Genomic DNA, 27,058 nt, shown 5'->3' on the forward strand with positions numbered 1-27,058 from the left:
CCATCCCCCTTTCAGTCTTCAGGGGGTTAAAACAAAAAAACACCTGCAAACGTTACCTGCAACATGTTCTGAAATATCATTTATACTTTCAGGTTAAAATTGTCCAACGAAGAAATCAAACGTGCAATTTTGACAATGGATGAACAGGAGGATTTGCCAAAGGATATGCTGGAACAGGTGAGCCCTTCATCCCCCTTCAGGTTTACCATCTGTCTCACTAAAATAAGAGCATCAGTCCTTCCGTAATAGGTTGGGTCCATAAACATGATTTCTATTTTTAGTGATGTTTCTGTATTTGGAATTAGCTCATGCCTTTCCAAGAGTGGATCAGGTAGAGAAGGTATTTGCCTGTCCCCAGTGGGTTATCATGCTTTATTTACCTTATGTCCCATGTTATTCAATGGACCTATTTAATAATAGTAATAATAATAATAATATTTATTCTTATATTCCACATATTCCAAAGAAAATTAGTTCAATGCAGATCATGTAACTGGTACAGCCCAGGAGTACAATAATAACAATTGTACATAAAAATAACAAAGTAAAATATCATAGAGACACTTTGTTATAAAACAATTATATACAACTATTTGTCCTAACTTAGCAACACATTATGGATGTAGAACAAATCTTTCAAATAAAAATGTTATTTGTCCTAACTTAGTAACAAATTATTGCCTATGTTTACTAAGGTGTGCTATGGGCGTGTTAGCATTTTTATCACGTATAAATGGTTTATGCACGTTAAACGCTAACGTGCCCATAGAAATGTATAGGCGCGTTAGCGTTTAACATGTCATAAATGTAAAGGTGCATTAGAAACGCTAATGCACCTTAGTAAACATACCCCTATGGGTGTAGAACAAATCTTTCAAATAAAAATGTTTATAAAACTTTTAGGAAATTTTCTAAAATCAGTAACAGACCATAGATCATTTGGAATAAACTCAGCTAGGAAAGACAAAAGGATTAGATCATTCTAATGGCCAGGATCTAGAAGCAGCTACAAAAGTGAACATGGGATACATATACTGCGGTGGTGAACCATTTCATATTTTAAACAGACTGCAATAAAATTTAAAAATCAGTCTTGCTTCCATTGGGTGCCATAATATTGAGAAATGTGATCAAATTTCGAAAGTGAAAAACATCGGCTTAACTGATGTATTTTGGATCATTTGGAGCTTAAGGATATTCTTGGATAAATCAAATTACAATATTTATTTATTTAGATTTTGCTCACACCTTTTTCAGTAGTAGCTCAAGGTGAGTTACATTCAGGTACACTGGATATTTCTCTGTCCAAGGAGGGCTCACAATCTAAGTTTGTACCTGAGGCAATGGAGGGTTAAGTGATTTGCCCAAGATCACAAGGAGCAGCAGCGGGATTTGAACCGGCCACCTCTGGATTGCAAGACCAGTGCTCTAACCACTAGGCCACTCCACTCAATAGTCAAGTGGCTGGACTAAAAGTCTAAAATAAAAAGTGTCAAAATATTTATGGATCCTACAGTTTTCTCATCAACAGGAAGGACCTTTTAATAATAGAATTGATTTGTATATCTAGGGATAAAGACTGATCAATCATTACTCCTAGGATCCTAATTGATCACGTTATCACATGCTAATGTAATATTGCACTTTAGTAAAACTAACACCTGGAGTCACGTGATGCGGTGGAAGCAGTAACAGCGTTTCTGTGCTGCTCCGAGTGCCCTGCTCGCCCCCGACCTAAATCGCCGTAGAAAAACCCCAAAAAAACCGATCAGACTGTGAAAACGAACGGAGGAAAGTGCATGGAACAATATCTCGTTCCTATGCCGCCCGGAAGCACCAGGAAAAGCTCGAAAAACGAAAAAGAAAAGCCGCTCGCGGCAAACAGCGATTCCAAGATGGCGACCGCATCTCCGCGAGGCGAGGCCGAATTTACCGCCCGACAGCTGGCGCAGTTGGTAACAGCGGTAGGAACCGCACTGGAACCCCGTTTCACAGCATTGGAGAGCCGATTGGGGAAAATAGACGGCACATTGGCGGAAATAAGCAAAACGGCAGAGGTTGAAAAACGAGTATCAGACCTGGAGGACACATGGCAGCAACGCGAGCCGGATATAGCCAACTTAAAGCAGCAGCTAACAATCCAAGCAGAGAAGCTAGACGAACTAGAGAACAGAACTAGGCGATGCAACCTCAGACTGGTGGGCCTGCCTGAAACCATACCAGACAAAAACCTAAGCACAGTGCTGGAAACATGGCTCTCTAAGGAATTTGCCATATCAGACAGCAGAGGCCACCTCTGCATTGAACGGGCCCACAGACTGGGGAGACCGGGTCAACCGGGGTCTAGACCCAGAGTGGTCATAATAAAAGTTCTCAATTATCTTCATAAAGAAGAGATTCTATAGGGGTACCGACAGAAAAGAGACACTCTAAGATACGCGGACAGCCAAATAAGAATATTCCAGGACTATTCAGCTAGTGTACAGGAGAGGAGACGAAAATTCCATCCGATTTGCTCTTCGCTTATTGATAAAAATACCCGGTTTATGCTCCTGTACCCAGCGACGTTGAAAATCATGAAAGATGGAAAATGGATATCCTTCACCTCAGAGCAATCAGCGGCACAATTTATCAACCAGGAGCTACACGCAACTGCAACACCAACGTGAACTTGCTCCAAAAAGAACTGTGGTGAGCAGACTTTGTACTTAAATAAGACCATTCTGCCGGATCTGATGACACTTTTTGAGAATTCAATTGCTAAAGATTAAAGGTAAAACTGACATATCTGGGGGGGAGTGGGGCACTCAGCACATTGTGACTAGGCCTTGATGGGAAATGCCCTTTCAAGGCATTCTTTGGGAGAAGGGGAGTGGGTAGAAGGGGTAGACCGGAAGATAAGGGGAGGGATAGGGGTGGGGGAAGAAACCCTAAAGGGAGTAATTGGAAAGCTAATTAGTGGGGCAAAGGGGGAGGATAATACTGGTACCTATGATTACATGAGAGCTAATTTGAATCTTGGTCTCCAAATACAGCATGCATACTCCTGGGGAGAGGCTGGGCCCCCGGGGGTAAATCAGGAAATATTACTGATAGTATCCCCAAGACTGGAGAGTCATTAGTCACTCTGGAGTAAAGATCTTGTCGTGGAATGTTTCAGGCATCACATCGCCAGTAAAGAGATATAAGATCCTAACTCAGATAAGGCGACATAACATAGATTTTGCATGTTTGCAAGAAACAAAATTATCAGATAATGAGCATGGAAAACTTTGTCAACAGTGGGTGGGTGAGAGCCATTTCTCCTCCTCGGGCAATAGGAAGAGTGGAGTTGTAATACTAGTACGTAAGGGGCTACCTTGCACCACCACCTTAATACACAAAGACTCGGAGGGACGTATAGTGCTAATTCGGGTTAACTATCAAGGTCAGAGATTTTATTTGTGTGCGATATATGCTCCAAACTCCTATGACCCAAGATTCTTTCAGTCTTTAATAGCACTAGGGCTGCAATACACTGATGCTCCCTGGGTGTGGGCGGGAGATTTTAACCAGGTGCAAGACCCGTCCCTGGATAGGTCTTCATCCGGGGCTGTCCCAGGAGTAAGCAAGGGGAGGGGGATATCCGCACTCTGTAAACATTTGCACTTAACTGATCCGTGGCGCTCCCTCCACCCTACCACAAAAGATTATACCCATCAGTCAAAAGCCCACCAGTCTTGGTCTAGAATCGACTATATTCTCATATCGCAATCTTGGTTCTTTAAAGTTCAGCAAGCAGTTATTGGCCCTATGGAAATCTCAGACCATAGTATGATATGGGTAGAACTTGACCTAAGGGAGAGAGGGAGAACAACTAACCACTGGAGATTCCCTGCTTATCTATACAGAGACAAACAATTTTTAGACCACTTATTAGAAAAATGGAAACTGTACGAGGACACGAATTACCCCGCATGTGACTCACCTATACTATTCTGGGAAGCATCCAAAGCGGTTATGAGAGGGGAAGTAATAGCGTTTCAAAGTGCTAGGAAAAAGCGGTTAGCAGCGGGCATTTTGCACCTAGAAGCAGACTATAGGAAAGCAAAGAGGAAATACATAGCACAACCCACTCCAGATAACAGGGATTCCATGTCAGCAGCCCTGGTAGCGCTAAACTCTCTTATTCATGAGCAAGCCACGAAGCAATTAATAGCTCGACGGCTAAACTTCCAACGCTTTGGGAATAAATCAGGAAAACTACTAGCTAGAGTGGCTAAAACACAAACCTCCCAAAGATTTATCTCAGTGATCACGAATTCCAAGGGGGACAAACTAACTAAATTACCAGAGATAGTTAATGCATTCCAGGAATACTTTAAGGAAATGTATAGCGCCAAAGATAGGGTTCGGGGTCCCCCGACCCGGGACTACCTAGAAGATGCAAGAATGCCCCAACTAACAGAAGTAGCCCGCCAAGCACTGCTAGCCCCTCTGGAAGCACAAGAGGTTTTTAAAGTATTAAAAACCCTACATCCGGGCTCAGCCCCAGGTCTCGATGGTTTCTCTAATGAGTATTATAGGATGCTAGCCCCTCAATTGTGTGGAACCTTGGTAGATTATTTTGAGGCAGTGGTGACTAGGGGATCCTTTTCACCAAGGGAAAATGAAGCCTTAATAACATTAATCCCCAAACCGGGTAAACCAAAAGATCAAGTAGAATCCTATAGACCCATTTCCCTCATCAATGTAGATATTAAGATCTTATCTAGAGTGCTAACAAACAGACTGACGGCTCACATTCCATATCTAATAGGAGAACATCAAGTGGGATTTGTCAAAGGCCGGCAAGCGGTAAGACAAGTTCGGAAAGCACTACTCACAGTGGCTTATGGTCAAGTTACGGGCGACCCCTTATTATTAGTTAGCCTAGACGCGGCCAAAGCTTTTGATAAAGTTAATGGAGAATACCTGTTTCAAGTACTTGAGTATATTGGGCTGAGTGGCTGGTTTCTGAAAGCAATACAGACGCTCTATAATAACACCACGGCACAAATATTGATTAATGGCACTAGATCTATGCCATTCCGAGTAGAACGGGGCACAAGGCAGGGATGCCCATTATCCCCCACACTGTTTCTTCTCTACCTGGAACCACTCCTACGTACGATTCTGCTAGACCAGGACATACGGGGAGTAACGCTGCATGGGCAACTGATAAAAGTGCTAGCTTTTGCAGACGATATGTTTCTTACACTTACACAACCGAAAACCTCAGTTTCACGATTACTTGAAGTCATAGAGGAGTTTGGGTTCTATTCAGGGTTACAATTAAACTTACATAAATCATTAGCCCTCCCGATACAAGCGGCGGTGAAGGAGGGGTGGGATGGTTCTTTCCCCTTTCAGTGGGCCGAAGACAACCTTAAGTATCTGGGGGTTTTAATACCAAAAGATTTAGCGAACTTGTATAAAGAGAACATAGGCCCATTGAAAAATAGAACAAAGGACACACTACATGGTTGGCAGGGTTTACCCTTATCCCTGAAAGGGAGAATCGCAATGTATAATATGTTCATCTTCCCGAAGTGGATGTACATCTTCCAGATGATCCCTGCCATACTGGGATATAAAGAGGAGAGATGGCTCAATAAAACCCTCACGGTATTCCTGTGGCAGGGTAAACGGGCACGCACAGGTTTGAAAAATCTTATGAAACCCTGTTCGGGAGGGGGGTTAGGACTGCTCGATTTAAAACACATAACGATAGCATGTGGCCTGCGGCATCTATCAGATTGGTTTCGAGCAAAAGAGTTTTTCTCCTGTACAAGTGTGGAAACCACATTGATAGCCCCAATGGATTTTGCTTATTGGCTCCATGCTCCAACAAAGGAACTCCCACCGTTGGGCCAGTACGGGTACATTTTAAATCCCCTACGTAAAACATGGAAATGGCTGGGTAGGATGTACAAATGGAACAAAGCAGTAACTCCACTGCTCCCTATTAAAGGTAATTTAGCTTTCCCAGAGGGGGGAGGCTCCGCTTTGTTTAAAAAATGGGAGAATTGTGGTATTAAATATTTGTTTCAGGTGGTGTCTGAGAATGGGAATGTTAAACCCTTTAGAGTTCTGTGTGAAGAATTTGGACTGGGACAGAAAGACCACTTTCCGTACCTACAGCTTAAACACTATGTTAGGTCATTACCTGCAACAGACCTTACACAGCAAATATGGGACTCCATGAATGACCTACTTGGCCTAGAGGCCCAATTAAAAGTACCACTTCGTTACTTTCACCGACACCTTCGAGACTTGCAGGGGACTTCAGACTACACAAGTGTTTCACAGCAGTGGCATCAAGAACTGAGATGGAAACCCAACTCGGAGCAAATAAAACTGTGTCTGACAGGCGTATACCAGACGACAGAAAATGCAGTATGGCAGGAAATGCAATACAAATTTATTTTACGGCTTTACATCTCACCACATAGAGCCTTTAAAGCGACCATCAGAGCTACAGATGATTGCCCAAAGTGTGGACAATTGGGAGCCTCTTTGGGACATATGTTTTGGTTCTGTGCACTGGTGCTTCAATTCTGGAAAACGATGGGGCACCATGTGTCTCAGATGTGGAAAGTACAATGGCACCCATCACCAGGCCAACTCTTTGAGGTTTACAATATCCGAGGAAAGTCACCTGAAGGACTAAAAGCTTTTTTGAAAAGGGCGACCTTGATGGGCAAACGAACAATCACACAATTATGGTTACAACCAGAACCCCCTGGAGTCCCGCAATGGAGAGGAGCTATGATGCAATGTTGCATGCTGGAAAAGAAAAGAGTGGGAGACTTGGCTTCAAAAAGGGGAGACCAATTTTGTAAAACATGGTCCCCGTTTTGGGATACCCTTACACCAGTTGGGAGGAGCAGGATTTTGAACTGTTAATAGGTCCAGTAGGGGAGGGTGGAGGGAGGGAGGATAGGAGGGGGAGTGGGAATACGAAGGAAAAGCATATGTTCACTGTATGATATTTAATATAAAGAGTTTACTATGTATAGCTGTAAGTTTGACCACTGTAATGGGGTCCCTTTTCTTCTGTGTCAAATTGTTATAAAGGGAGCAGTGGAAAGTCTAGACACTATGAAGTAAGTAATAGTTTAATGTGATGACGTTAAGGGGGGGGGGGGGGGGGGAGAAAAAGGGTGTTAGAAAATATTGATGATGCAGTGATACTGTATACATGCAACTGTGACCTGTTCTTATGTTTACGAAATGTTTGATTATGTTCACAATGGCGATTATCATCAATAAAAACTGTTGATATATAAAAAACTAACACCTGAGACACTGCAGGTGGGGGGGGGGGGGGGAGTTATCAACATGGATTCTGTTTTACCACAATTTAGCACAGGGTACAATAACCCATCTTAAACAGAGTAGCCCATGTTAACTCCCTCCCCCCCCCCACACCCCCTCAAATTGGTTTCCCAAGATCACAAGAACCATTGGTGACGTTCAATCCCTGGTTTCCATAGCTCTTATCCCACTGTTTTAACCATTAGGCTGTTTTCTCCACTTGCGTGCAAGATCATCTTATACGTTACCTAGAGGAAAATTGTGTGTGCATGCCAATACTGCAATTAAATGGCAGGTTGAAGAATTTGGAAAAACTTGAGCACTTTATTTATTTTTAACAGCAGTTTGTGAAACTCCAATAAACCCTGGGAAGATGGAGGCAGGGTGTATCATGATTAATAGCAGATATGTGGTAGACTTAGACTAAGAGACTGCTAAAGTAAGCAGCTTCTACCCAAAGTGAAGTGTAGCCCTGTAGAGGTGGTAAGACATGAGACACTGCTGTTAAAGCGTGTCTTTGTGGAAACAGTAAGGAAAGGGGCACGGACATAGGAATGTGTGTCTCTGGAAATGTTAAGGAGCCAGGCACTAGGGTCAAGCTATGGTACCTGCATAGTTTTGATTACTGATTGTACGTGCAGCTGTGCCTTCTACATGATATTTTCTGTAATAGATATTGTTAAACAACAAAAAAGGAAAAAATACTCTACATACAACAGATGAATAAAAGCAGTAGGGACAAACGGTCTTCCAATTTGCACCAACTATGAAAAAATACAGTGTACATTGTAGTTTCTCATGCTGATCTCTTTCAGATACCTGTGTGTGTTGATGAAATGCTCTCCTTCTCTGGTCTCTAACAGTTTGATTGACATGTTTTATATGATAATCAAGTTGGTATGATATTCGCCTTTTTCCAAGTCCCCGTAGTTATGTATCCATAATGGGAAGGGTTCAAGCAGGATTGTATGATTCCTGATACAGGCATTGACACACAAAAATACAGCTCCGTGTCCAGTCTTTCGATACTTCAAACCTTCTGATACTACAATGAACACTGTATTTTTTCATAGTTGGTGCTTTAATAAATATTCAGTATTTTTTTATTTCTTAACCTGAAGCCTTTTTGGGTTCAAATTGGAAGACTATTTGTTCATCCCTACAACTTTTTATTTTGTACATATTGGCAAAACAGTGGCATAAAGTCCAATCTAGGCATCCTGGAGATGGCTTTGAGATGGAGGAGGGAGGAATCCTCCTCCTAAGTTTCAAAGGACAATCAGTGCAGAGTTTGGAAATTAGTGCACTCTTACAAACCCTGCAACATCTCCACTCCCCACACATGCTTCCTTAGTAAAAGGAAATCCATGAGGAAAGAAGAACTAGAGCTAATGCAGGTCCTGCCCTGATTTCCTCTCTTTGCTTCCGCTGCCACTACCACCTGAACATTACTGCTGTCTCTGGTATGTATTATGCTTGCACTCAGTAATAAAGGAGGCAGTTTTCAAAAGCATTTCCTTGGGTAAAATGGGCTTTTACAAAGTTGCTTGGCTGATAGGTTCCAATATTTCAAAATGATTGGCGATGCTAAACTCAGTACAGGTTACCCCTTCCTGGACACAGTGAAGGAGCTTGCTCAATATTACGGGGTACTGAGCATCCACTGGCACTGTCTAAGCTGGCTCCTGTCTCATAGCTACATGCCACAATTCAGGCACGACTCTATAAGGAGGAGCGACTCGTTCACAGCCCCAAAATGCAGCATAAACATAGAAACCAGGTATGCCCCCTCAAGGAGAAGTAAAACAATTTAGAAACAGAGCATTTGCAAATACAATAGTGCCCAACCGTGTGTGAATTATGTACATAGACTTGATTAATCAAGACAGAGATTAATGTCTCTTATCCAAAATGAATAACACTTTACCCCCCCCCCCCCATTTTAAATCAAGTAGCGGCAGTGCTAGGTAATTGCACATCCAAAGTTTGCCTTGACAGGCAGCCCCTACTACAAGAGACTTTGCAACTTAGGTTGAGCCGAAATGCGCTGTAGTGATAAGCCCCCAGTTTTCGAAGAAGCAGGTGGAGCAGATGGAGTCACTTGGCATTGCTTTTCTAGTTTCCTCCAATGTTCTTAACTTACTGGAGCTTCCCTTCCAAATAGAATAACAAAGCAAAGAGATGACTCCATTTGTATTTAATTCCTTTATCTCTCAGATATTGGGTGGAGGATTGTAGCGCATTTCTTCTAAGAAGTGTTGTTGCTGCCAGGTCCTGGTAAATTTCTATAACATAAGTGTCCGAAGAAATTCCTCCATTGCACTAACTTTTAGTCATAATAGCTTCCTTTATTTTAGTCTGAGAAACAAGCTATAATGTCCAATGGTGAATTAGCTCTGGCTCATCCTGCCACACACAATGTGCTCTCTCTCTGTTCTGATGGTATCAAGGGTCACTGATTTCTCAGTCAGAAGACAGTATGCTTATAATTTTCTGCACTACCGTTTTACAGTTTACGTAGTCCGCAGTGTCTGGCACTCCCTTTAAGTTCAGGTTGTTTTGTCTGCTGCGATTCTCCAAATCTTCAGCTTTATCAAGTAGATATAGTTCAGTAGTGTTACACTCTTGTAGGGAGGTATCCGTGGTAGTAATAGATTCTAGTTGTTGTTCCAGTCGATTTTCCATATCGACCAGTCCGTGTCCCAATTCTGCTATTTCTCCTCAGAGAGTCATTGCCAATGTTCTCAGCTCAGCTTGAACTGCTTTTAAATCTGACTTAATTCCCTGAAGGAGTATGCAAAATTCAGTGAGTGGATCTCCATCCTCTGTTAGATCCTGTGATAACTCTGATTCAGTGGGCTGCTGAATTACTAGCCTCCACCATCTTAGTTGTCTCGTGGCTTGCAGATCCGGTTGCATGGCAAGCAAATTCATTCAAAATTAGACGAGAGGAATGTAAAATACATATCCCCCGCACACCTACTTGTTAAGCAACTTTATAGATTCCATGTACTCATTAAGCAATGTCATAGATTGCTAAGCTGCTAAATGAGGGGGATGAGCGCTGAAATTGAATCTGACTGTGCAGAGCAGAAAGCTAAACCAACCATCTTGGTCTGTGATGTCACTTCCAGCTTGTCAATTTTTTTTTTTTATAGAAACAGGAAGTATGATTGGTAATAGGAATTATCTTCTCCTTGCTGCAAGGAGGTCAGCTTGGTTAAACTCATAATTTCTAATGCCACAGTGAGGCCACATGGTGCATGTGCTGATTGTAGCAAAATTAAACTATTAATACAGGCATGTACCACATCCTATGCATTATACTGTAATTGGCAAAGCTAATTATAACAGTAAATGGACAACGGTGATATTCTAACCACATCACAGACTACAAGTTGAAGCTGGAGTGAGATTTATTACAGCAATAATGAAAATAAGGGTATGGCACTCTTCCATTGTTTTGCAAACAAAATGTAATTAATCAGCTTTTTCTTTTGAAAGAATATCTTGTGCAGGGACAGAGAAAAGTGTCAGCCAGTGCTTAGTGATTAAAAGTCCCTGCACTTTGTATCACAAAAATAACTTGAAAGTAGCCATTAAAAAATAAAACAAAAAAGCATTCTTATCAAGTTGATCTCCAGTGAGGCCTGTGAACTAAGTAGGGCAAAGGATTTTTCACAAAATTGTGAATAAGGAGCACCCAAGCTGCCTTTGTTCATCTGAGCTGCTCAGTTCCCAGTCCTAGCTCACCTCTGACACTGGAGCTGCTCCTGACTGGATCCATGATTCTGAGAAACAATGAGCAAAAATGCCTTAAATAATTTGTTACCCATTATTCACTGGTGTGAGGTATAGTCCATAGTAGTAGTTGGTGTACATTGGGGATGTCATGAGGACATCAGTGATACTTGCTGTATAGTTTTGTTTCCCATCTGAAATGACCGCAAAACTCTGTAAAATAGACTCCCAAATCTAGCCCTGATTTCACACACATGCCAGTGCTTCGATTTTCACCCACTACATGTGTGTGCTCTACACATGTACCTGTGTATTTTATAAAAATACATGTCTGTTGCAGCTTTGCCTCCATTCTGCCCAAACAGTCGTGCCCCCCCCCCCCCCAGGAACACCTACATGTAGGTTGAGTAAAAGTAGGCAAACACAGCCTGTCACACTACTACTACTACTATCTAACATTTCTAAAGTGCTACCAGAGTTACGCAATGCTGTACAATCTAACAAAGAAGGACAGTCCCTGCTCAAAGGAGCTTACAATCTAAAGGACAAAAAAGTGCAGTCAGTCAAATTGGGGGCAGTCTAGATTTCCTGGATAGAGGTACAATGGTTAGGTGCTGAAAGCGACATTGAAGAGGTGGGCTTTGAGCAAGGATTTGAAGATGGGCAGAGAGGGGGCTTGGCGTATGGGCTCAGGGAGTTTATTCCAAGCATAGGGTGAGGCGAGGCAGAAAGGGCGGAGCCTGGAGTTGGCAGTGGTGGAGAAGGGTACTGAGAGGAGGGATTTGTCCTGTGAGCGGAGGTTACGGGTAGGAGCGTAAGGGGAGATGAGGGTAGAGAGGTAATGAGGGGCTGCAGATTGAGTGCATTTGTAGGTCAGTAGGAGATGCTTGAACTGTATGCGGTACCTGATCGGAAGCCAGTGAAGTGACTTGAGGAGAGGGGTGATATGAGCATATCGGTGTAGGCGGAAGATAAGACGTGCAGCAGAGTTCTGAACGGATTGAAGGAGGGATAGATGGTTAAGTGGGAGGCCAGTGATGAGTAAGTTGCAGTAGTCAAGGCAAGAGGTGATGAGAGAGTGGATGAGAGTTCAGGTGGTGTGCTCGGAGAGGAAGGGGTGAATTTTGATGATTATAGAGAAAGAAGCGACAGGTCTTAGCTGTCTGCTGGATATGGGTTGAGAAGGAGAGGGAGGAGTCGAAGATGACTCCGAGGTTGAGGGCAGATGAGACGGAGAGGATGATGTTATAAAAGCCCTTTTCTGCATGTGAATTGGACTTTACACACCAAAAAGCTTTATAAATTTAGATTTATTTATTTGAGCATTTGTTATACTACCTAATGATCCAAAGATATCAAGATGGTGTACAAATAAAAATAAATAGAACATAAAGATAAAATATCCACCCAACAGTTGAAGGCAAACATGAAAAACAAATAGAGACAGTGAAGGGAAGGGTGAGCTTAGCACAATATAGTTAAAACCTGTAACATAATCGCTAGTTGAAATACAAGTAACTGAACTCACAAAGATAGAAAAGAGAGAGAGAGAGAGCTATGAGTTGGAGAGGAACAGTGACACGAGTAAGGCCCTTGGAGTTCACTCTCAAATAAGAAATGATGCTCAAAGGCCTACTTAAAGAGCCAAATTCTTGACACAGTTTTAAATTTAGTCTGAGAAGTAATGGATCTGAAAGATTGTTCCATAATGAAGGAAAACAGCAGCAAAAGGCTGTCTCGCACGAAGTGATGAGTCGCACACGAGCAGCAGGCAGGGCTCTTTTTTGAGGGGGTACTTGGGGGGGTACTGAGTACCGGCACCTTTTCCATTGTCTGCTAAAATTGAATCGTGATCCCCAAGTTTTAATGAAAGAGCTCAGACTCTACACAAATTCTGCCTTGTCATAGATTCTGTGACTGGTTGCAGGGGGGCCTGGCTGTTGTGGGGTAGGTCCCTCAGTGGTCACCCCAACCCTGAAGGGTGGCCTGGCATTTGAGTACCGGCACCTTTTTTGCGAGAAAAACTGGTAACAGGAATGACCAAATGGTTGGTGCCATAGGATCTAAGTGAATGGCATGGCTGATGTGGGTTCAAAAGAAAGGTCAGGCATGGTGGTATCATAGTAACATAGTAACATAACATAGTAGATGACGGCAGAAAAAGACCTGCACGGTCCATCTAGTCTGCCCAACAAGATAATTGAATCCTCCTGCACTACGGGTTTTATCATATAATAATATCTTATAGCAGATTCTAAAATTAACAGGGAGCCAATGCTGTTCAAACACTTGATCTCTACCTTTGTCTAGCGATCCTTTGTGCTTATTCCACTCTATTATGGGGCTTATTTTCAAAGCACAGATTTACAAAGGTGCACAGCTTATTATGTAACTTTTGTAAGTCTAAGTGCTTTAAAAATACGCCTCCCCCTCTAGTAGGTGGCCATTCCCCACTTCCACTACCTCTGTTTTCCTGAACAGTAAAATACAAAGATGTAAAAACAATGTTAACCTTATGATAACTTTTTGTTTTCTTTCCCCTTTAGCTGCTAAAATTTGTCCCTGAGAAAAGTGACATTGACCTACTTGGGGAACACCAGCATGAACTGGATCGCATGGCCAAAGCTGACAGATTCCTGTATGAGATGAGCAGGTTTGTATTAAAATACAAATAAGCAATGACTATTGGGATTGCTGGTGAGGGGTTCAAGCACTAACCGGTTGCAAGTGCTGCAAAACTTACTTGTGCAATACTAGAAGGAACCTCACTTGGGAGAGTTAAACTGTGAGAACTAAAAACAAGAAAGGAACCAATCCCAGAACTATTTTAAATAGAGCTTCCAGCAGTGGCATTCCTAGGGCAGCTGACACCCAGGGCGAATCGCCGATGCACCCCCCCCCCCCCCCCCCCAGCGAAACCACACCTCTCCCCGGCAAAACGACCCCCCCCCCCCCGGGTGCATTTTTACTTACTGGGAGGGGGGTGCCGCGCACTTGTCGGCTTCGCTCGTTCCATGCTCCCTCTGCCCCGGAACAGGAAGTAACCTGTTCCGGGGCAGAGGGAGCACGGAACGAGCAGCGCCGACAGGCACGTGGCACCCCCCCCCAATGGCGTGCACCCGGGGCGGACCACACCCCCCCCCCCCTAGGAACGCCACTGACTTCCAGTACTCTCAATTAATTGTAAAAGAATTCAGTAATAAGCTGCACCTGCAGCAGAGCTTTGTTATCAATGAACCATGCCAAAAACTGGCTCACGTGACTGGCTCTATACATCATGATTCTCCCTAAAAGTACACCTATTCCTCTGCCAATTTTTACCCCTTTTTTAACACAAAAAAATGTGAATTTAAGCAAATAGTATTAGAGTAAGAAATTTTTTTACTGGAAGACACTTTCATACTAATGTCAACTAATGCAATGGAAAAGTATATACTCAGTGTATGCACAGCACCACAATTTTAATAAAGGCAGGAAGACTACTTATCTGGATTTAATGCTGCACAATAACGTCCTTCAGGGATGTGGGGCTCTAGAAGAAATCAAAGCTGCAAGCTGATTATCCAGTGCCACCTTCCCAACTGCAATCCAATGGGGAAACTGGTCATAAATATGACTGTGATCTGATTTGTGTATTTTATTATTTATGTAGGGATCAACCAACTTAGTGCTCACAAACATTTGTCTATAATAGGAACATTTTTTAAAAGTATATGGGTTGCTTGCAGGTTAAAAAACAAATGTTTTAAGCAGGCACTCCCTGTTCCCCATCCAAAATTCAAAGGCCAGCTGGAATACCTGTGGATTTTGCACCTGTTGTAAAATTGTTAGAAAATGGTCCTTCATGGATTGGCAGTTTTATAAAAGATTAATCCAATTATCCTATTCTTAGGGTCAACTTTTCTTTGGTATTAGTTTTATATTTGACAGCCAAACTTATTTAGGATTAAGGTAATGCTCGTTGCTGGCTACTGCTGTGTCACACCTGTGTCTCAAACCACAACCAGAAGAATCTGGTTTCTAATAATTATGCAGACAACTTGTTTTAGAATGATTCATTAAGACTAGGAAGTGAAAGCCTATAGTCTGTATAAAGACAGATTGCATTTTATTATGTTGAACAATATGCACTGTGTTTAAAAAAAAAAAAAAAACTATTCAAAGCTTCTTTTCTGCATGACTGTCAAAAAGTGACCAGTTTCAATAAGGATATATCATCCTGAATAAATTTGCAGTAAGCCTACACTCATGCTGGTCACCTCACCTAAAGAACATCACTTCACTACCTGGTTCTTCAACTGTCATGATGTATTCTTCAGTGCGAACTGATCGGGCCCTGCTGCTTTCTGACTGATGATCAGTTGAACCCATTTCTCACCATTTCTTCAAAACATATTCTACGCTTGCCCTCTTCCACCTCTTTTCTGGAAACTCTTTTGCCATTTATAAGAACCATAACCTTTCTCCAGATACAAATTTTTAATAAGGATCAGACCCCTCCTGACTGAAAACCATTGTAACAGTGGCGTAGCCAGACCTAGTATTCTGGATGGGCCCAGAGCTAACTTAGATTGGCCTTTCCACGGCACACACAACACAGAACTCCACAGCCTCCCCCCCCCCCCCCCCCCCCCCCCCGAGATATTTAAAAAATATAGATAGATTTTTTTTCACCTACCCCACATCAACGTCCCTTCTCCTCTGTGGCATTCCTGAATCTGCCCACCGGTCGCTGAACCCCATCCCTCCCTGGTGTACCTTACATGCATCCCAGCGATTTAATTATTGCTGCCTTCGCCGGCTCCGGCAGGAACCGACTGATGGGAGCTTGCAGAGCCGGCGCAGGGCAAGCAATGTGGCGGAGAACAGCACTGGAGGAATGCTTATTTTTGTTATCTGGCTATGTGGCAGTCATGAGGGGGGGGCGGCAGCCCTACCCTGGGCCCAGCTCAGTCTCTCGGTGGCCCTGAATCTTGTCAGGCAGTTACATGTGCAGCGGGTTCTAGAATACTAGCATTTACGCACCTAACTATATACAGTTAGGCGTGAGCATTTACATTAGTCATTGAACTGGCGTAAGTGCTTGTGTCTAAAGTTAGATGTGTAAACGCAGACTTACAATAGTGTTCTATAATGGCTGCCATTACAGAATTTGTGCTTAGTTTGCAACATTCCAGTGCCTAAATTTCTGCAACCTTTTGTAGAGGAGTGTGGTAGCCGTGTTAGTCCACTCTTAAGGTTATCAATAGAAATCAAACAAAATAAAACATGGAAAAGAAAATAAGATGATACCTTTTTTATTGGACATAACTTAATACATTTCTTGATTAGCTTTCGAAGGTTGCCCTTCTTCCTCAGATCGGAAATAAGCAACCTTTTGCAAATTTACCCCACAGTGGGGCCAGTTTTCAAAGGCTTGAGGCACCTAGATTGTTTCAGTTTAAAATTTGTTTTCTCTGAACGCTTAAGGTTGAATTCACATGACACTTAAATTAAGGAAACTGAAAGAGGGGAAGAAACGGGTCAGGGGACTGTTGTTAGGGTGCTTATGCTGATATCCAGTGAGGAACATCTAACCTAAGCAGTTAAAGTTAGGTGCCTGAATTTTAAGGTGCATTACATTAAATTTAGATACCTATCTTCAGCCCAAAAGTTAGGGATCTAAAACTGACTAAAGACCGGACAGTTTACTAACGCTCTTAAACTGAGACTGTTAAGTAGCTGCTGACTGTTGGCCTCATATTAATTCTTAAAATATTTTTATGCTGTCTGGCCAATAGAGGTAAGAGATGTGTTGTATAATTTTAGTGTCATCCTACCAAGCAAAAGCTTTTAGCATTTCTTAGTTTGAGAGATTTTCTTATAACATAGATTTTTATAACATATCTCCCCCCCCCCCCCCAAAAGAAAAACATTTTCCAGACTTTAAAACACATTTAACTTCTGCAGCAATTCAGTGACTTGACTTAAGTCTATACAGAAGCAGAAAAGAGGCAGTCGCTAGAAAGACATACTTCAACACTTCATCTGTGAACAGCTAAAATCATGACCGTGCTGAAATCTAAGGCTACGCTTCAGGTTTATACTGCTTTTACTCCTGAAATGACTAATGCATTATTCATCTGTGGATTAGTTCTCTGTTATGCACAGGGATTATGCCAGAATTAAAGGTGGAATAGTTTCTATTTATGTTCATACTTGGATCCTGCAGTTGACTTTGAAAGTGAACTCACCTATATTTAATACAGCGTTAGTCATTTCTGTGATCACTAATCCTGGAATAAAATTCTCTCCCTGGGTAGGATTAATTACTCTCTGATGCCACCTTCCACTGTGATTTCGAGCATCAGCAAGTCTAGGACAAACGTGTGCAAAATGCTATACTATATGTCATCATCTCGAGGTCTTGAAGTTTCTCTGAACATGTAACGCCTAGTCCAGGCACACTGTCACCTTTAGTTAGCTTTAAAGGATGTTGTTCACCCATGTCTACTTTTGCAAAATCATCTCTCTTTAGTTTAGTTTAGCAAACAACCTGCTCTTGCATATCACTAATTTTAAAGTCACCTGTGCTGAATACAACACTTTCTCCATGCTAAAGGAAAAATGCACATTCTCTCTGTAATTGGGCAGCCAAATGAAGATCGTGTTCCTGCCCTCTGTCTGTGACCCCCTTCTGGAGCTTCCAAGAGAACCGTATATATTTTTTCCTAGACTCAGCAGGAGATTGGACCGCCACTGCAGGGGAAACAGCTGACACCCCTTCCCTCGATACATAATCAGAGGTGTAGCAGTGGTGTACTTAGCTTGTTTGCTACCCAGGGTCGCTGCTGTGCATCACCCCTCCCCCCCCCTCCAAAAAAAAGTGCATCACAGGCGGGGTGCACAGAGCAGGTGCACGGCTGTCGGCTCTGCCAGTCCCCGGAACAAGAAGTAACGTCAGAGGAGGCAAAGGACCGGCAGAGCCGACAGCAGCATGGCCTGCTCTACGCACCCCCTTGCTGCCTGCACCCGGTGTGGACTTCCCCCACTGCCCCTCCCTTGGTACGCTGCTGGTTTGTAGCACTATATTTTAGTGAACTGTGCAAATGAGGAAAATGTTTCAACACACTCACCTTTAAAATCCTTTTTTTTTTTTTTTTTTTTTTTAATATGCAGTTTCAAATATTTTCCTGTTAAGCTTCAGTGTTTTGGGCTCATTCTTGTGCTGCTTTGTTTTTACATAGCTGTCACCTGAAAGACAGAGAGGTGTGGTAGCCATGTTAGTCCACTCTTAAAGGTTATCAATAGAAATCAAACAAAATAAAACATGGAAAAGAAAATAAGATGATCCCTTTTTTATTGGACATAACTTAGTACATTTCTTGATTAGCTTTCGAAGGTTGCCCTTCTTCCTCAGATCGGAAATAAGCAAATGAGGTAGCAGATAGTAAATATGAGAGAAACATCAAAGCATTACTTTGACTGTCTGACAGAGTGGGAGGGTGGGGGTATGCATGGACATCAAAGCATTTCATTGATATTCTAACAGGATGGGTGTTGGTAGGTGAGAGGAGGGTAATAAACAGAGAAATAAACAGAGAAATACAACTTTATGGTTTATAATGGGTTAGAAAACCCAGATCCTTATTAAGTCCTGTTTGTTGGGTGTCAAAATATTCAATCATTCTTATTTCAAAGGTCTTACGTTCCTGTATTGTTTTAAAATTATCTTTCAGTATTCTTATTGTGAAATCACTGGTGCAGTGTTCTGGTTTAGTGAAGTGTTGGCCCACAGGGGTGGGGGCCTGACTGGCACCTGCTATTTTCATGTGATGTCTGTGCAGATTGAATCTTGTCTTAAGCATCGGGCCTGTTTCTCCAATATAGCATCCTTCGTTACATTTCTTACACTGAATGAAATATACCACATTGGAAGATGAGCATGTAAAATAGTCCTTTATGTTGAATATTTTTCCTTTGTGAATGACTGTGGGGTCTTGTGAAATGTTTTGGCATAGTTTGCAGCTGGCTGTGTTTGCTTATTTCCGATCTGACGAAGAAGGGCAACCTTCGGAAGCTAATCAAGAAATGTATTAAGTTATGTCCAATAAAAAAGGTATCATCTTATTTTCTTTTCCATGTTTTATTTTGTTTGATTTCTATTGATAACCTGAAAGACAGAACTCATGTGATTTTTTTTTTCCTTTCTGTAGCAAAAGATATCAATAAAGGAAAGTGTAAGCCCCAGTCCAGCCACAAAGGGAGGAAAAAGGAAGTGCAGCATGGCAAAAAAAACAAACAAACAAACAAACACTGCAGTGGTCTGCCTTGCTTTTCTAAATAGCAATTCATCAAGCCCAAATTATTTGGATTTATTTACTGCCATTCTGAAGAAATTCACCCAAGGTGGTGTATGACATAACCTGGACATAGGCATTAAGCAATTACAGCAGTAAAAAAATTCAAATAACAATACATGCTATAGCAGGGGTGGGCAGTCATGCTCCTTGACAGCCACAGCCCTGTCAGATTTTCAAGATTTCCAAAAGATATACATGAGATTGATTGCATATTCATTGTGGAAATCTTGAAAAACTGACTGGGTGTGGCCCTCGAGGACTGCAGTTGACCCACCCCTGTGCTACATCATAATTAAAGCAAGGATGTTGGAGATTTATTTTCAAATTCCTACCCATGAACATATTGCTATTCCCAAATAATGTTATAAGTAAAGTCAAGGGGCATAGGCACTGTGCTACCATAAATTCCACATATTTCCTTGAAAGCAATCTTTTATTTCTTGAAATATTCGATTGTTCTTTCATATATTATAGTAAATGCAGGTTTTCCTATGACCTTTCTATGACACAGCATCTATTTCTAGTGCCAAACCCTCCAGACACTGTTTTGTTATTCCAGAATAAATCATTACCAGCAAAGACTGCAATCCCTCTACTTCAAGAAGAAGTTTGCTGAGAGACTTGCCGAAGTTAAGCCCAAGGTTGAAGGTAAATGATTGATGTTTGCACTAGTATTGGGTCTGGTTAATGCTTTTTGATATCCATAGGGTTTCCCAGTTCTGTGAGTGAGGAGAGGGGAGGGTATTGGGTACACAGTTAGTGTGGTTCAGTGGCGTAGCCAGACAGCCAGTTTTGGGTGGGTCTGAGCCCAAAGTGGGTGGGCACATTTTCTCTGCCCCACCCTACCCCCACCTCAAAATATAAATTACACTTTCTCTGAAGGAGGCTAGAATTCCCTTTTACCAAGCTTGGCGGGCAACAGTGTTGTCCCTAAGATACTGATGGCAGCACCCCAAGCACGTTTAGTTGTCAGGATGCTGTTGTCGACTGCAGAGCTTGGGAGACGGGAGTTCTGGCCGTCTTTGGATCAATTCCACAGTTGGGGATGCTTGGGGATCTCCACCAGCTATACAGCAAGGATCAGGACCGCTGTTAGCCGTGCTAGTGCCCTGGTCAGAAAATAGAGGAGAGCCCCCCCCCCCCCCCCCACGAACCCCTCTTCTCTCTGCCTCCCCTCCAATTTCCCCACCTGCCATTACTATCACACCACAAAGAGTACAGGAGTGCACTCTGTGTGCAACGATATTAAAATGCATACTAACCAAACACACTATGAATCAATTTATCGCATCAACATATATAATTTTTGTTTATTTTTTAAAGACAACAAGTCATCATATATGGCCCTAAAATAAACTACTGGATCTCCTATAGCATATAGGTATTCTAAATCTGAAGCTCTCCAATTTGTCTTAATCATTTGCATCTAATGTCTTATTTTATCTTTTACATAAAAATGCACTTCTGCAACAAACTTTAAAAAAAAAAAAGACAACAAAACAGTAACCAGTTATCTGAGAATGCAGATTACAGTATTGTAGAGACTTGATCACCAAATACAGAAAAAGGAATCACAAATTAGAAATAAAAGTATTTAGACAAAAATTGAGCTGGGAACCCCAAGAAGTTAAACTTAGCATGTACTACAACATTGGAGAAAGAAAACCAGAAATGCATTTCCTTTTCTACTAAACATAATGCAAAGACATTTACTATGCACATTTCCCAAAGCTAACATATTACATTTAAAGCATTCAAAATAAAATTATTTTTTCTATCTTTGTGGTCTGGGCATTTTATTTTTCCATCATGTTGGTTCTGGTTTCTCTTTTCTGCTTTCCTGTCTGCCATCTGCTAATTCACCTTCAAGTCTATTCTCCTCTCTTCTGTCTATTCCCTCTCTACACCTTCCTCTGACATATTGATAGTTTCTTTTAGCTCTATCCTCTTGTTTCTTTTTTCTTTTCTGCTATTTCAACTCAGATTTCACCCTCTATCACCCTTTTCTCCTCCTTTTTACTTTTCAGCCATCTATCAAATTTCCATCTTCTCTCACCCAGTAACTCTTCCATTACCCAACTCAAACCTTTCCCAGCCCTCTATTCTCTTTCATCTTTAATCCCCATTTTCATATTTCTACTCTCTCTAATCACTGTCCTCTCATTTCCTTGCCACCCTCTCCTGATCTCTCCCACATGATTCCATCATCCCTTCTAGTCCAACAGCTGCTCCCGCTTTCTCCCTGTCTCCACTCTCGTAGCCTGACATCTCCCTTTCCTTTCTCTTTTCTCTCCTGCTCACTACTCCATTTCTCCAGCATTTCCCTCTCTCTTCGCTCATTCCCACTGTCCAGCATCCCTCCATCCCTTCTGCTTCTGTGTCCAACATCTCCCTCTATCCTCTCCCTCCCTCACATCTACCCCCATGTCCAAAATCTCTCCCTCTCTCCTGTTGTCCACCATGTCTCTTTCCTTGTACCCAAAAATCTCTCTTCCCCCTCCCTCATGCAGCATTTTCTCTCTTCCTCCTGTCCACTACCTTGTCCAACATTTCTGCCTCTCTCCTCGGTCCAACATTTCTGCCTCTCTCCCCTGTGCACCGTCTATTCCTCCCCTTCACCCCTGTGTTCAATATTTCTCCCTCTCGCACCCTCCATGCAGCATCTCACCCTCCCTCTCACCTTTATGACCAACATTCCTCCCTCTCTCACCCCTCTCATTCTCCATGCAGCCTCTCTTTCACTCCTCCATCCCTATGTCCATTTCTCCCTCCCCTCCACCCTTATGTCCAACAATTCTTCCACTCTCATCCCACTCACCTTCCATGCAGCATCTCTCCCACCCCTGTCACCCTTATGTCCAATATTTCTTCCTCTCCACCCCCCCCCATGCAGCCATTCTCCCTCCTTTCCACCCCTATGTCCAACATTTCTCCCCCTCTCACTCCTCACACCCTCCATGCAGCATCTCTCCCTCTCTCATCCCTTATGTCCTACATTTCTCCCTCTATCACACCCCCAACCCCATGCAGCATCTTTCCTTCCCTACTCCAGCTCACAACTTTCCTACTATGAAAGTTTTAGCCACATTCAAAGGAAATATTTTTTCACTGAAAAATAGTTAAGATCTGGAACTCACTGCCATACAATGTGATACAGGCAGTTAGCGTATCTGAGTTTAAAAAAGATTTGAAAAAGTTCCTGGAGGAAAAGTTCATAGTCTGTTATTGAGACAGACTTGGGGAAGCCCTTGCTTGCCCTGGGATTGGTAGCATGGAATGTTGCTACTAATTGGGCTTCTGCCAGGTACTTGTGACCTGGATTGGCCACTGCTGGAAGCAGAATACTGGGCTAGATGGACCATTGGTCTGACCCAGTATGGCTATTCTTATGAGAAGTCCACCTGTTTTAGGAAGGTAACAGAGGTGCCTATGGAACAGTTCTATAACTGGGTGTGTGTGATAGAAGCTGTTCAATAAAAGAGCTTAGTCACCTAGATTCCATTATAGAATTCTAGTGGAACTGGCTATGAATGCACCTAAGGTGTTTGCACTTACGCCAGCCATAGAGCCGACGTGAGCTTGACAGATAGCAGCATAATGTATGATATTGTATGAGTAATGCACGTAAGTGGGGCCTCCCCTGTGTACAGCCCCTTGCACATACATGTGGATAAGTGAAGCAGGTATTTGCACAATAGTGTTTATATTTACACGTGTGTATACAGACACATGCAAATCCTAGTATTGAAAACAGTTATGTGCATAACGAGTGTGTAAATGTGAGCACCTAGGTCACAGAATTGCCCTGCATGTGTGTTCTTTGTAAAGTAGGCATGCTCTTTTTGTATTCCAACTTTTTTCATAAATGTGTAATGGTGCAATTTTGTGAAAGGGAAGGGGGAAGGGAAATGGGACTTGATATATTGCCTTTCTGAGGTTTTTGCAACTACATTCAAAGCGGTTTACATATATTGAGGTACTTATTTTTGTACCAGGGGCAATGGAGGGTTAAGTGACTTGCCCAGAGTCACAAGGAGCTGCAGTGGGAATCAAACTCAGTTCCCCAGTATCAAAGTCCACTGCACTAACCTCTAGGCCTACTCCTCCACTCCTAAGCTCTTTGATGCTTGAACAAGTTACCTAAATTAGTCACCTGTTGCACTAGCATTTAATGTGCTTAAATGGCGGTAGTGCGCACAACTGCTGTTCTATAATTATATGCTAAAATGGCTTAACATGTAATCGTAAGGGGTTACTCATAGGGGAGAGGCTTGGGCGGGGCAGAGGTATGGGCAACATTACGTGCTTAACCTAGAGAACACTAGAAGTTATGTGAGTAACTGTTATCATTTACCCCAGCCATGAATCAGGCATAAATGTACAGGCGCACTGGTGCTGACTTACCCACGTAATTGTCATTATAGAATAGTAGTGTAAGTGCCTTTACAGATGAGGTCTACAGCCCACAAAAAGTGAGCACCTACATCGAGGCACCTAGTTAGAGAACGGTCCTCTTTATGTGCATCTGTTGATCTGTGTTTGTAAGAGTGAATGAAATAATTGTGATTTCAAAATAAATCTAAATATAATGTCAAATATTCTCATATATCGTAAAACTTTTATGCAGAAAAATTCTGCTGCATAAGCCAAAATCTTAACAAAAGCGAGAGCAGTTTTCAGAGCTGCCTTGAAAGTCTGCTGAGGAAGCAGAACAGTAGCTCCAGGATGCTCGAACAGAGAAGTAGACTCTGGAAGCTCTCTTGGACAGTAGATGCTAACATTTGCACGCCAGTTGCAGGCATAAATGTTTAGCATACTTGCATATGTGTGTATGTGTGCGTGTACATGCCGGATATGCACCTAAACACTGTTCTGTAACTGCGCATATCTCCAATAGTGTGTAGTTTGCAGGCAGGTACTTGTAGGCGGGGTCTGGTTGGAGCATGGGTGCCGTGCAGAGTTATGTGCATACCTTACAGAATGCTATAAGTTATGCACGTATCTCTGGAATATAGCTGCAAACACACCAGCCCTCTGGCTGCCAAAAGCGCTCATGCCTAAGCACATACGAACGTATCTATCCTGGTACACTAGTAATCTGTAATGGAAAGTAGGGTCCCTACTTTCCTTTATGGAATATGCATCAATCAGGTACCCTCAGGATGCCTATATGTAGCAGCTGCATGGTTATAGAATTATAGAAGTGATGCTTTGGTACATATGCACTCTTGCATCCCATCATGCTCCCCCCACCCCGAGTCCTCTTGTAGTAATTTTTTTCCTTCTCTTACAGCAATCCGTTCAGCTTCAGAGGAGGCCCTACAGAGCAGAAGCCTGAAGCAGCTGCTGGAGGTGGTTCTGGCATTTGGAAATTACATGAATAAAGGCCAGCGAGGCAATGCTTACGGGTTCAAGATTGGCAGCCTTAACAAGATTGCAGACACGAAATCCAGCATTGACAAGTGAGCTTGTAGAGAAATGTGTGCACAGAATTCGGTGCTATCGGCACTGAATGTTATATAGTAAATGCCAATTAACCGAATGTCCAATTATCCAGACCGGCATTCAATAGAGTACAGTACATATGGGTGGGCCAGAGTGGGAGCATTAGCAGCACGTCATCTCCCTGTCTCCATTTCTCCAGTAAAAAATATACAGTGTTCTCTTGTGTGCTCTATATATGTCCAGTCATCCGGAATTATGATTATCCGGACCACCACCCCCTTCCGGATAATCGGAATCATACTATACATGAAAGCAGCAAGTTTTATCCAGGGATACAGGTCTATAGGTCCTGAAATGTAACACAGTCCATGTACATATGTCATATAATCTGATAAATCACAGTGCAGTAGTCTCCTTTTAACTGCTGTAATAGAGTACCATTAGCCACTCCTCTCCTGCGCAGTCGCATGTTGTACTACTGCTGCTCTATGTAGTAGTGAGCAATGGCCCTCCCCCACTTGAAAAACTTCTCTTGGGCTCAGGACAGGAGAGGCTTAAGTCTCTGATCCCCATTATGTTCACTCTTACAACAGGAAGTCCCTTCTGGCTAGAATAGCTCTGAGCAGTCCACAAAGCAATACCACATAAAACCTGGAAACTTTTCGTTGTACCTGGGGTATAACCGCAGATTACCGCGGCTACCCGCTCCCATGCCATTCGTTTAAGTTTCCACAACGAGAAGAACATTTTCTTTGTAGTGGAATTTATTTGGCTTTCAAGTGATAGATTGCGATCAATTGTTACACCCAAGTATTTTTAGGCTTTCTGAAATTGGAAGGGTAAGATCTGGGGTGATTAGAGTTGAAGGTTTGGACTTATTGTGTTGAGATGAAAGGATAAGGCAGTGCGTTTTCTCAGTATTCAGTTTCAGTTGAAAAGAGTCTGCCCATAAGTTCATGGTGTTCAGACCAAGATTAATTCCATTGGTGATTTCAGACAGGTCATGTCTGAAGGGAATATAAATTGTGACATCATCAGCCAGGGGCGTATCTGGACTCCGGCGGTAGGGGGGGCCAGAGCCAGAGGGAAGGGGCACATTTTAGCCCCCCCGCCGCCGCCGCCGAGCCCCCACCGCCACCAATGACTCTCTCCACCCCCCTCCCGCCGCCAACCCTCCCCCGCTGCCGTTCTTACTTTTGCTGGCGGGGGACCCCAACCCCCGCCAGCCGAGGTCTGCTTCCACCTGCCGCAAAACTTCTTCTTCAGCCGGCGGGGGACCCCAAACCCCCGCCAGCCGCCCCGCGGTGTTTAAAATTCATCTTCGGCCTCCGTGGCCGTGCTGCTGTGATAGGCGCTGTTGAAATCCACTTCGGAGTCTGACGTCGTTGTACGTGCTGCGACGTCAGACTCCGAAGTGGATTTCAACAGCGCCTATCACAGCAGCACGGCCATGGAGGCCGAAGATGAATTTTAAACACCGCGGGGCGGCTGGCGGGGGTTTGGGGTCCCCCGCCGGCTGAAGAAGAAGTTTTTGCGGCAGGTGGAAGCAGACCTCGGCTGGCGGGGGTTGGGGTCCCCCGCCAGCAAAAGTAAGAACGGCAGCGGGGGAGGGTTGATGGCGGTAGGGGGGTCCAGGGCAAAATCTGCGGGGGCCCAGGCCCCTGAGGCCCCACGCAGATACGCCCCTGTCATCAGCATAAATGAATGGGTTAAGGCCTAGATTGGATAAGAACTTGGCCAAAGGAATCAGCATTATGTTGAAGAGTGTTGGGGATAGTGGTGAGCCTTGAGGGACTCCACAGTCTGATTTCCACAATGGTGATAAGGTTGAATTAGATTTTACTTGATAAATTGTGGAGGTTAGAAAACCCTTACTCCATCTAAGTAAGTTGATTATGCAACTGTTTTATCTTTTTAGATTTATTAAGATTTGATTGTCATTCACTCGAGATTGGCTGGTTTTTTTTATAAGATGTGGTCCGCATAGAACTTGTAAAGTAATTGCAGAATAAAAGAACATTTGTAATGTAATATGTGGAAATAATGTTGTTTTCATTGTAGGAATATCACCTTGTTGCATTATCTGATAACCATTCTTGAAAAGAAATACCCCAAAGTTATAAACCTCCATGAAGAGCTCAAGAGCACCCCCGAGGCAGCAAAAGTGAAGTAAGTGATTACAGATGTGAAGA

The 27,058-nt window shown here is 42.9% G+C and overlaps 1 protein-coding gene across 4 annotated transcripts in view; it reads left to right on the forward strand.

The window, feature by feature from the left end:
* The window catches only part of DAAM1 (dishevelled associated activator of morphogenesis 1), a 348,912-nt gene that overhangs the window by 291,981 nt on the left and 29,873 nt on the right, over positions 1-27,058 (forward strand). For all 4 annotated transcript variants that reach the window (XM_030214350.1, XM_030214349.1, XM_030214346.1 and 1 more), the window contains 5 exons: positions 93-177; positions 13,626-13,732; positions 19,981-20,069; positions 24,715-24,883; positions 26,928-27,035. In XM_030214350.1, the coding sequence (XP_030070210.1) occupies positions 93-177; positions 13,626-13,732; positions 19,981-20,069; positions 24,715-24,883; positions 26,928-27,035 (558 nt within the window). The remainder of the gene's footprint in view (positions 1-92; positions 178-13,625; positions 13,733-19,980; positions 20,070-24,714; positions 24,884-26,927; positions 27,036-27,058) is intronic.

Source organism: Microcaecilia unicolor, chromosome 9 (genome assembly GCF_901765095.1).
Source record: "Microcaecilia unicolor chromosome 9, aMicUni1.1, whole genome shotgun sequence".
In the NCBI taxonomy this organism is placed as follows: Eukaryota; Metazoa; Chordata; class Amphibia; order Gymnophiona; family Siphonopidae; genus Microcaecilia; species Microcaecilia unicolor.